Source organism: Octodon degus, unplaced genomic scaffold, assembly GCF_000260255.1.
Source record: "Octodon degus isolate 3935 unplaced genomic scaffold, OctDeg1.0 scaffold00025, whole genome shotgun sequence".
Lineage (NCBI taxonomy): Eukaryota > Metazoa > Chordata > Mammalia > Rodentia > Octodontidae > Octodon > Octodon degus.
Window position 1 is genome coordinate 3,844,663 of NW_004524601.1, and position 11,443 is coordinate 3,856,105.

At 41.6% G+C, this 11,443-nt stretch overlaps 1 protein-coding gene across 1 annotated transcript in view; it reads left to right on the forward strand.

The window, feature by feature from the left end:
* The window catches only part of Pgap1 (post-GPI attachment to proteins 1), a 71,593-nt gene that overhangs the window by 47,173 nt on the left and 12,977 nt on the right, over positions 1 to 11,443 (forward strand). The window contains exons 13-19 of the mRNA XM_004628609.2: positions 1,983 to 2,060; positions 4,734 to 4,809; positions 7,230 to 7,303; positions 7,409 to 7,460; positions 7,788 to 7,854; positions 8,667 to 8,775; positions 10,267 to 10,305. Of these exons, the coding sequence (XP_004628666.1) occupies positions 1,983 to 2,060; positions 4,734 to 4,809; positions 7,230 to 7,303; positions 7,409 to 7,460; positions 7,788 to 7,854; positions 8,667 to 8,775; positions 10,267 to 10,305 (495 nt within the window). The remainder of the gene's footprint in view (positions 1 to 1,982; positions 2,061 to 4,733; positions 4,810 to 7,229; positions 7,304 to 7,408; positions 7,461 to 7,787; positions 7,855 to 8,666; positions 8,776 to 10,266; positions 10,306 to 11,443) is intronic.

Sequence of the window (11,443 nt, forward strand, 5' to 3'; positions counted from 1 at the left end):
AGAGAGCACATTGGCCAAGCAATGGCCGTGACTCATCCACATGGCTGACACTGACAAAGGTTCTCCAATCAGAGGGACAGGATCTCAGGATAAATCCTGAGGGGATTTCACTGAACTTACCAGACCCAAAAGCTACCACTCTTATTGCATAAGTCCTGCTTTACCTTGGTCTTAACCATCCAGCAGAGAAGTATAAAAACGAAGTATAAGAAGTAAAGCCATGGTGTTATGTTTAGCTGTAGGGGACTCAGGTCAACAATTCCTGACATTGCCAGTGAAGCAGAAGTCCCAATACTATTATGGACCTCCGAACTCTTTTAGAATATTTTGCTGTTTACACACCTATAATATTTAAATGATGGAACTTAACCAAAAAAAAGGGATACAGATGAATGTCCATTTGGTATCTGTGTATTCAAAGTGGTTAGGATAGATATATAGTAACATTCTCTTAATGAATAGAGGGATTTGTTGTAATGGTGTTTGTAAATAGGATATCATGTCCGCATCTTGTACAGCAATTAACCACTAGGACGAATGTATGCATTGTGTTAATTATTGAAACTGTTCTACCAATTTGATTTGAAACTGTCTCATTGCTATTTGTTTCTCAATAAAATTATGGGAAAAAAAAGTAACTTGACTCATAAACATTTTTCGGATCCCAGCGATTTTATCCTAACATTCTAGACAGGAACTAGACAGGAATTGAGATATACTTATTAATTAAGCCTTCATAAGGCATAAGATATGTGTCCTTCAATTTATAATTGGAATATTCCATCCATCTTACATTTAAGAGTTAGGAAGAAACAAATGCTTAAAAACCTTAGAAAATATGCTTTGCTCTCCTATGTTTTAGAAGTTATTTCTTCAATCATAAAAATCTTTATATGATTATTTCTTATGTCCAAAGACTGAGTGTGCGTGTATCAGGCTCTGGCCCCTATGTTGTGGGTTGTGAATATAGAAACACACTTGCTCAGCAGCAGGAGAAGAAGCTTTTCTAGCTTTTCTGTTTTTGTAGACAAGGCTGAAAGGGAGAACTAGGAAAACAAGGATTTCAGTATTCTGCATTCCTGGGTGCTGTCAGCATAAGAGAGTTACAATAAAAAAGGGTTATAATTACTGGGTATAAACTTTTCTATTATGAAAATCAATATTTATATAATATGTTTTAGCCATTTATAAATAGCACAAAGTTATTTGCCACAAAGTTAAAGGTATGATTAAAATGAAAAAGTTTATGGGTTTATTTGTATTATATTAACAAAGATAATAGCAGATGACAGTCACATCGCAGGAGTCTTTGCTGACCATACTCTGCAGCAGAACACTTACAGATTCAGTGCTCTGATTGTGAGCATGAGTACCTATTTAGACACTATTAAGAATGGATAGCTGGGGCCAGTGAGATAGCTCAGCAGACTAAGCGCCTGCTTAGGCAAGTGCAGGAAGCAGGATTCGATCCCCAGCACCACATGCTGCATCAGCCCCCCCTCCGGCCGCAAACCTGTAATCCCAGAGCTAGGGAGGCTGAAAACAGGAGGATCACTACTAATCCAAGCTGCCTAGTGAAACCCTGTACAAAAAACCAAAAAATACATTTTAAAAAAATGGATAGCTATTTTACAAGTTGTCCAAGCTCTTGCTAGCCAATTTATCTCTTGTGCTATCTGCCATTGTCTGGTGGGGCTTAGCTGCCTGTAGCGATGATTTATGTGGTCCTTGAATTTACATCTGAACATCTGACTGCTGCAAAGACTGCTGAAGTGGGCAGCCTGGCGAGGTTGTTTCAGGGCCACTCAGCCAAGCTAGGGACAGTTTTGTTAACTTCAGCACTTCTGCCCCAATTCCCCACGTTTTTTAAAGGTAACAATTTGAGAACTAAGTGCTTGTAACTTAGTTTTCTTTTAACATGTTTGCATCCCCCCCTACTCTAAAACACAAAAGTAGCTTCTTTTCCTTATCTTTTTTTTCAGTCTCTGACGTTAAGGCTTCAAGACTATCCATCTTTGTCTCATCTTGTGGTTTATGTTCCATCCGTTCATGGAAGTAAGGTAACAAGTGGTTAAGGGTGTTTTCAGAATGTTTTATGGGCTGCTCTGGCTGAAGTTTAAAAAAGTTCACTTCCTTCTGAGGGCTTGCACATACGGCTTGCTGAAGACAGTACCCGGTGTTGGTGAGTCACCTGGGACTGCCCGCCGCTGAGAGGGTCGCTCCAGCTCGACTAAGCAGAGTGAACCCAAGGCTCCCGCTGCACCTGAGAGTGTGCTCTGCTCATCCTCCCTCAGTCCTTTCTTAATAGGGACACTAAATACACCTCGAAAGGCATTGGGAGGGCATGTGGGTAGGAGGTGGTGGTGTGAATAGGTGACAGTGGTTTTGAGGGAATTGGGGCCAGGGGAGAAGAGAGTTTGAAGCACCCGTAGTCCTCCCCGGCAGACTTACTCTTCGAGATCCTGCCCAGGTCCCTCTCCCCTTCCTGGCTTTCCATGAACCTGCCAATTCCCATTCCGCTGTTTCTGGCTTCTGCGAGGGCCGTACCCCCATGGAACTGCAAGCTCTGTCTCCATGGCCGTCGCTGTGCTGTGAGCTCTTTGGGTGTAACAACCAGAGCAGCTTTATTCTTGGTTGTGCCCTCAACCTTTAGTGACTGTCACATAAATGTTTTCTAAAAAATGGTTCTTAAATGAGAAAATTGATAAGATTTGTGGGCAGAATGATTAGGGAAATTTAAAAGAAACAAGCAGACGAGAAAGAGGCTGTAATTAGAAGTCATCTCAGAGACTGAGTCAAGTGAGAAGTAATTCTGCATCTTAAGTGCTAAAGCTCTCTTTAAAGGCTTTTCTGAATAAAATAAAAAATTTTAAAAAAGGCTTTTCTGTCAGGTAGGTTGGTTTTGAATGAAAGTAAGGTCTTCCACAAACTTGAAAGGCCTTCTGCGGTTCTGCCAAGAACTTAATGAGCCTTTCTTCAGATAGACCATCTTAGCAGCCTGGTCAGTGGGTGACATGTCCTGATGCTCTCTGGAAAACAATGCTGTTGTGTCTGTTACGCGCACACACACACACACACACACAGCCCTGCGGGATGGTAGCCTGTTTATCTCCTGCTGTCTGCCAGTCCTGTCTTGGCTGTCATCAGAGGCCTACACCTGTCAAACCGGCAGAGTGAGAAGTTTCATAGCTGAAACCTTCCTTACTGGTTTCTGAAATACAACTATGGAAGTATCTGCATTGTTTTCATAACAAAAACAAAATAATTAGGCCCATTAGAAATGCACTTGCCCTGGATGTTTTAGAGGCAGACCTTTGAGTTCTTTCTTGGGTAAGGAGTTAGTCTGTTATATAAAACTAAAGGCATAGCCAATTTTTTTATTATTATAATTTTCTCTTATTTTGAAGAGTAAAAACAAGAGCAAGAAAACAGCCAAATTTTTAAAGTAACAGTGAAAATTCTATTTTAGATACCTGTACAGAGAGATTGGACTTGCTTTTAAAAACTGTTCCTTGTCTCAGGTACTGGCTCATTCAAAAGTACTTTGGAAACATACAATATAATGAAAATTCCTGTGCAGTAAATGATTTCTCTGATTTTTCAGCAGCTGCCTTAGTAAAAATGTCTGTGTTCTCTGCTTGTAAGAGGAGAAATAAAAAGCAAAGCCCTTAGCGAGCCCCACTGCTGCCACCATGTGTACGGCTTTAGAGCCGTTTCCCTTGACCAGTTTTTACTTTGAAAAACAATGGGAAGTCCAAGTGACAAGCAGACTAATGCTGCTGCAGATGTCCTAGGCTTACTCACCAGAAAGTCTGGAGAGGCCTGTGCTCTTGTGCTTCCCGTGGACAGCACACTACTCGCCATCCCCGGCTGCGAGTCACTGCCCTCAGCACCTGTTGAGCAACCAGCTTGGCTGCGTTGTGGAGATCCCTCTATTGAGCCTTCGCTTTCACCAGAAGAAGTTCCTCTTGCAGATGACTAAGCAGTGCTTCTCGCACAGTTTTAGAAATGTCACCACCAAGAGGTGTCTCTACAAAAACTATAATGGGGGCGGGGCTGCAGCTCAGCCGCACAGCACCTGCCTGGCAAGCCCAAGGTCCTGAACTTGATTTCTAGTACAAATAACAGTAATAATAGTAATTATATGGGGTAGTGGCACATGGTAGATTTCCTCTTACAAAGCATTTCTTTTCCTTCATGTATAGTAAATGTCTTCCATTTACTGTACCTATTTAGCCCAAAATAAGCTTACACAGGTAATGCTGTGGGTGAACAGCCCAAAATAAGCTTACACAGGTAACGCTGTGGATGGACAGGCAGCAGTGTGACACCCTCTAGTCTCTCGGGACTGCAGCTGTTTGAGCATTTTCAGAAAGATGTAACAAACCCCTTCTGATTAGGAAAGTGTGCAGGCCTGTAGTAACTAAAGCTCTACATAACCCTAAATTATGAATCTTTGTCCATCCTTTAATGTCCTTCTACAAATACTTAAATTATCAGAAAACTTTGCTGTGAACCTGTTATTATAACTTATTTAAGTACAGCTTGTTTACTTAATTTTCTCAGCATAGCGTTTCTCCTTAAGGAGTTCGTGACAGTGAAATAGAATTGCAGCGTGACCAGTGATACATTTTCCAAAGCTAAATTACAGACTTATTTTCTACTCAAAAGTTGAGATATTTTGTTATGAATTTGATTCTTTTTTTCTAATAAATCAATGTTTTATATTTCAGTTTGTTGTAGATTGTGAATTCTTCAAAAAAGAGACTAGATCAGTACAGCTTCCCGTAACTCATCTTTTTTCCTTTGGTAAGCGCTTTGTTTGGGGTAATGTGTTTTCCAGTGCTGGGCTTGAACGCAGGCCCGTACGCTGAGCGGTGTCCCCGGCCCGTGCTCTTATTTTGAGGCAGGGCTTGCCGAGTGGCTCTCTTAAGGAGTGCTGCTTTCCTTTCTCTGTGAGCTGCAGTAAAGCAGACACCTGCCAAGCTGAACCTGCAGCGCCGTGAACATAGCTCTCAGGGCAGCCGTGGACATGGGCTGGTGGCTCGATTCTCAGGCAGTACCGGATGAAATGTGTGCTGAGTGCTGGCGCTTTTCACAAAGCTGTTTTGTTTTGCTTCATGCTGGGATCGTGTGCATGCGAGCAGCAGCACCACCATTAAGCCGTGTCCCTAGCTGCCTCGTGACGCTTGCATTGCAGGTTAGAAACTGCTACCTTAGCCAGGCACGGTGGTGCACGCCTGTAGTCCAAGCACTCAGGAGGCTGAGGCAAGAGGATCACTGTGAGTTTGAGGCCAAAAGCCTGGGAGCCATACCTGAGCTCAAGCTCAGCCTGCACTACTTAGCAAGACCCTATCTCAGAAAGCAGAAAAGAAAAAAGTGCTGTCTTTTCCATGAAACTTCACAATTTAAATATTATTCTAAAGCCCACATTTCTTACTGTTGACCTCTTACATGAGCATAGTAGAGCTCAGCATCCGCTTAGTGCTGCTGACTGAGCTGCAGGTGGCGTGGCTTTCATCAGCCGCTCCTGCTGGCCTCCCTCCCAAGCCCGCGGCTCCCTCGCCTCCCACCATGTGGCAGCTCCTCAGTCTCCTTGTCCATAGAACTTTGCAGCCTTTGGCAGGGATGTTTACTTACTTGGTAGAATGTTCCTCAATGTGGCTTTGTCTGCTTTATTAGATCGAAGTTAGAAGACCATAGGAGCAGCTGGCTGTGCCTGCGCACACCTGTGATCCCAGCACTTGGGGGGCTGTGGCTGCAGGGTCCAGGAATTGAGGGCAGCCTGGGCACCCAGTGAGTTCAAGGCCAGCCAGCACTACACAGTGAGACCCTGTCTGTCTCCAAGAAGCACTGCACAGAGGCGATGTGCATTTGTTCAGCGTGTCGCATCAACATACATGACGCTGATGTGCGTGACTGCTGAGGGTGCTGGCTTTCAGGTGGCGCGTAAGGTGGTGCCTGCTGGTGTTTGCCTGGAGGTGCTGCTTTCCCTTTTGTAATTAATAAATACCTTTGGGGAGATACTCTTGAGAGTATGTAAACAGTATTTTTCATCAAAGTAACTCATTTTAGCATTGACGTCTTTAGCAAATGTTACCCTTATTTTCCACATTATTGAAATTCCTCCTGAGATACAAAGTTACCATTTCTCTCACATTTACAGATTTATTCTTGGCAACCCCCTGCCCCCGCCTCCCAGGGCACTGGAATCCTAGGTGTGTGCTACCCTTAATTTGGGTAAAACACAAGTCTAAACAAACAAGCATCTTTTCTGCAGTGTTTTTTTTTGGAAGGCTGAGGCAAGAGGATCTTTGCAAGTTCAGGGCCGCACAGTGAGCTCAAGGCCAGCCTGAACTGCATAGTGAGACCCTATCTCAAAAAGACCAGAAAAATTTTAAAAATTTTGGGACAGGGTCTGACTGTTTAGCCCACCATGGCCTTGAACTCATGGCCATCCTCCTGCCTCAGCCTCCCAAGTGCTGGGATTATAGGTGTGCACCTCCACACCCAGCAATTCAATGTTTATGTTCACTTGACTTAGGAATATTTATTTACTGGGCCATGGTCCAATACTATCAATTAGTCTTCTGCCTAAGTTGTTCTAGCTTTGGAGATTAGGTGGTATTTTGCTTAGGTGTCTGTGTCCATCTGTAATGCCCCATTCTTCCCATTCAAAAGTGCATATATTTTATACACATACACCATTCATTAAAAAAAATCCATTATTTGAAATAGAAAGCTTCTTCTAGTTTTTATCCACACTTTTTTAAGTACAAAAATATTTAGAACATTACAGAAATGACAACTCTGAATCAGTATCATTAAAGGTAGCAAGTTTATAAAAAGAGCTACAAAGAAAGCATGTCTTTCTAAAATTAGAAATAAGTTCTTGCTAAAAACACATGGCTGTATGGACCGGGGAGATGGCTCAGTGGAATATGTGCTTCCCTGGCAAGCGCAAGGACCTGAGTTCAATCCCCAGTTCTGAAAAAAAAAAAAAAAAACACATAGCTGTAATTAAAAGTCATTATAAATACTCTGTTTTGTTCAGGCTTGATTGCAGGAAGACTGGATTTTTAAGAGTTATTGACTTCTCCGTACTGGAAGTAAAAACCTATAAACTATTTTTTACTATCAGAACTGATGACATTGTTTTAGTGTTATTTACACAAATACATTAAAAGCTCTTTGATATTCTAAGTAACACAGTACTTTCAATCTAATAGGTTTGTCCTCTAGGAAAGTGCTGTTGAATACGAGTGGCCTGTACTACAACATAGAGCTACTGAACTTTGGACAGGTAATTATTCTAACTGCGCACAGAGGATTTGATTTTATGTCATTGTTTAGTCAAACAAATAAGCTTGTTTTGTTTTGTTTTGTTTTTATGGTCAAACTCTATTAGATATACCAAGCTTTTAAACTCAACGTGGTAAGCAAGTGCTCAGGAACCAAAGGTAAATGTGTTTTCTGAAAAATATAAAGCATGTTTACATTTCAGTATAAATACTTTCATCTTAAAAATATTGTGTATCTTCACATCTTAATATAGTAGTACTTCAGATTTAGCTGGTTTTTACTAGTTTCTTAGTACTACCCATGTACTTTAATAGCTTTTGTAAGTCTAATTGAACATGAGTAGAAGGTCTCCATGATTCCGTATCATCCGCTGCAGCTCCGTCTGAGTTGTATGCAGTGGGCAGGGGTGCAGTTAGGTACTCTGGTGGATTGCACAGCTGTTAGGTGACTTGCGGTATAATGCATCTTGTCCTTTGTTTTTGCAGAGGAAATAACAAGTATCTATAAGTTTCATATCCCCTGGTCTTACGAAGATTCGCTAACTATTGCACAGTAAGTATATGAAAAACTTATTTTAAACTTCAGTGTTGTTTAGTAAAATAGATTCCCTGCCTAGGCTATGTGCTGGTCAGTGTTTTATCACTGTGAGCAATCCCCAGGAAAATCAGCGTGGGAGAGGGAGGGTGTGCTTTGGCTCATGGCTACAGAGGACTCAGTCTGGTCTCCTGACTCCGAGGCAGGGTCTAGTGGAATAGCCTGCCAGAGGAGAGCTATTTACCTTTCCGCTGCCAGGAGGCAGAGGGAGAGGGAGAGAGCCTGAGAGAAGGGCGCGGGATCCGCTAGCTGCTCCAAGCTCGTCACCTGTCCCCAGGTTCTACCTGCTGTTTGCACCCGCCCAAGTCACACCATAAAATGATACTCAGGGTGCAGTCACTTCCAAAGCCAATCAGGCAGTGTGGCTTCAGCTCAGGGAGCCTTTGCAGAATGTGCCGCGCTCAGCCTCCTCATGCCTTATGTGTGTGAGGGGTGTGTCTAGGTACAGGGCCTCTTAGGAAAATGTCAGTGCCCTTTACACAGCATTGTGTCCCTAAGTGAAGATGACATGTAGTACTCTTAACTGCATTTTACAGAACATAAACCTTACCTGCATGACACATGAACGCCTTTCCGTTCTAGCCCAGTTCCCAGGTCTTAGAGCAGGAATGTTCAGGCCCTTTCGATGTGGCCGGAAGTATCACTGTAGTAAGGGGTCTGCTATGTAGCTTCCTCTGCAGCCATGCATTGGGTGGTGCTGAGTGTCGCCCTCACTAGCTTGTTTACCCGCATTTTATATTCGAGAATTGATACTTAGGTTGTCTCTTCAGGGTTCCATCGTCTACAGAAATTTCTCTGAAACTTCACGTTGCTCAGCCAGAAAACGACAGCCATGTGGCATTATTGAAAATGTACACATCATCAGACTGTCAGTATGAGGTAAGTTGTATGTTTGCATAATCTTCAAGCAAGGTTTATGGAATAAAGTAGAAGCATTTTTTATATTAGCTGCAAATACATAGTCAAAAGCCCATAAATGTCAAAAATAAATGTTTAAAATCTTTTAAATATTCACCACTGTTCTTGTTTGCACTGTGTCAGAATTTCCTTAGCTGGGTCATTTAAAATTGTATACATCTTAATAAGTAATACAAAATGGAACAGATTGAAACTGCACATTAGCTGCCTAAATTTGGAAGCCAAAGGTCCAGTGTCTTTTATAAATGAAGAATTTCACAAAATCAGCGGACTGGCATTACTGACAGTAACTGGCCTGGCACGGATGGTTTAGCTCTCCACTGAGTAAGCAGAAGGATCGTGTTTCTTTCCTCTCAGCACTGAAGTTGGTGATCGTTGACTGCGCAAGTCGGCGCCCGCTGTATTGTTTATGATCAAAGTAGATCTCTTTCTGCTAAGGCAAGGGACACACAGTTGAGGGTCCCTCAATCTGATATATTCAGTAAATTGAATATTTTATTCACTATGGATTCATGAACTAGAACAGGCCAAGGTTGTGAGGACTCCAGATGTAGGTGGTTAAAGTGTACGTTTCAGTGGGAGTGACATCTTAGACTTCTGGTTTATGGGAAATATTTCTGCTTAACTGCTTGAAATCAAACTAACATTTGGATTCTTTATTGGAACTGACTTTCTGAGGGTAAGCTGGATTGGTGTCGTCGAGTTAAAAGATTCTGCTGTTCAAATAAGTTTTGTTGGACCCACATTATGAATTAATTTGCATTTCATGGTATCTACGAATGTTTTGATATTTTTAAGTTTCCAGCAATAAAGAGTCTTGCAGAATTATACTGGATTTAATTTGTACCTTCATATTTCTAATATTAAAACAGTAATAAGAACACACAATTGTCAATTTGGATCCAAATATTTTATGTTCTCAAAATGTCCTTTTTTTTTTTAAGCCAACATTGCATATTTTCAAGACATCCGTATTTGGATAAAGCACGGGCATCTTACAACTTCCTTAAGAAAGATTTCTCTCCTTGAGCAGCTTGATATTAATAACAAATTGTGTGTGTGTGTGTGTGTGTGTGTGTGTGTGTGTGTGTTAGAGATAATTAAGGATGAGTTTCTTTTTGAAATACTATCCTGGCCTTAATTCTGATAACCACCAAGGTCTGTTAATAACTTACCGCACTCAAAAAATAATCAGGTTGGTAAAGAGTTACCACACATACCAAAACATTCCTGTAATTGTTGAAGATTTAGAATACTGGAAAATATACTAAATGGTAAAACTGTATTTTACACAATTTAAGTGGTAGTTGAGACAGTTCTTTAAGCCTCTTATGCCATAGGTCTATCATTATAAAAATTAAACTTGGAGATATATAGAATTTGCAGTGTAGTGAGCGTGAGCCAGCGTGTGCGGAAAGTAACCTTTTCTCTTTGATACTTGCTTCACACCAGGTGACAGTGAAGACCTCCTTCTCCCAGATTCTGGGGCAGGTAAGGGCCTGCTGTGCCGCTGCAGCCAGCCCTCAAGGGCAGGGCCTGTGCTCCTTCTGCGCCCGCGCCCAGCCCGCGGCTACTACTGCTTGCTTCTTCCTCCTTTTTCTCACTCTCCTTCCACTTTAATGAAATCTGAAAACCACCCATGGCCCACAAGTTGGTGACCTCGCGTTTCCATGTTTGACACAGCCCAGGAACAAGAGCTGGTATCTCGTTTCTCAGCTTAACATTTGCCTGAGCGAGTGTCATGCGAGACCTTCATGGTACCTACCACGCCGACGCTCATAGCACAGCAAATCTGTAGGCAGGCTGCAGGCTTTTTATACTGTTCGTCTTGGTTTGTAAAAGCTAAAAATAACTTTTATTAGAAATTGTTGAGATTCTGCCAGTGATACTACAAAAAATTTATCAAATAGACTACAAATATTATTCAGATCATAACTTACAGAATTGTATAATCTGGACTTACATAATGACTAGACAGAAAAATAATATAATTTTAAAATTCAGTAAATTATTTATACCAGCTTTCATTTGACTGGGTATAGTCTGCAGTCCAGGCATAGAATTGTTTTCCTTGTAATGCAAGTCAGGCTCACAAACAAAAAAACATTTTCTGTGCATTAATCTCATTTGATCTTTGTAGCCACCTGATAAGAACTAGATTCTGATTATTTGCAGACATGGCAAAATTCTAAGTTAAGTATAACAATTTTGAAAGGAAAATTATGAAAAGAAGATTAAATGTTAGTATGCCTAAGTTAGAAAACAGTATCAAGAGCATGTTCCAGTGTAAAATGTTGAAGACCAATTATTAAGAAAATTTGTCTCTTAGAGAGGGGAAGAATTCATGCTGTTGTATTTTTAGCACTTGGAAAAGGCATATTCTGGCATACAGGTTAGCGACAAGGAAGGCCAAGGTGGCTGAGATGCTGTAGCCGAGGGAATTGTACAGCAGAGGAAGGTGGACTAATACTGATTTGGAGGGGTGTGTTTTGTATTGGTTTTTTTCACTATGTAGTTACCACTGACCTTAAACTCACCATGTAGGGCCAGGGAGATGGCTCTGTGGAATAAGCGCTTCCCTGGTAAGTGCAAGGGAAGTTCAATCCCCGGTTCTGCCAAAAAAAAAAAA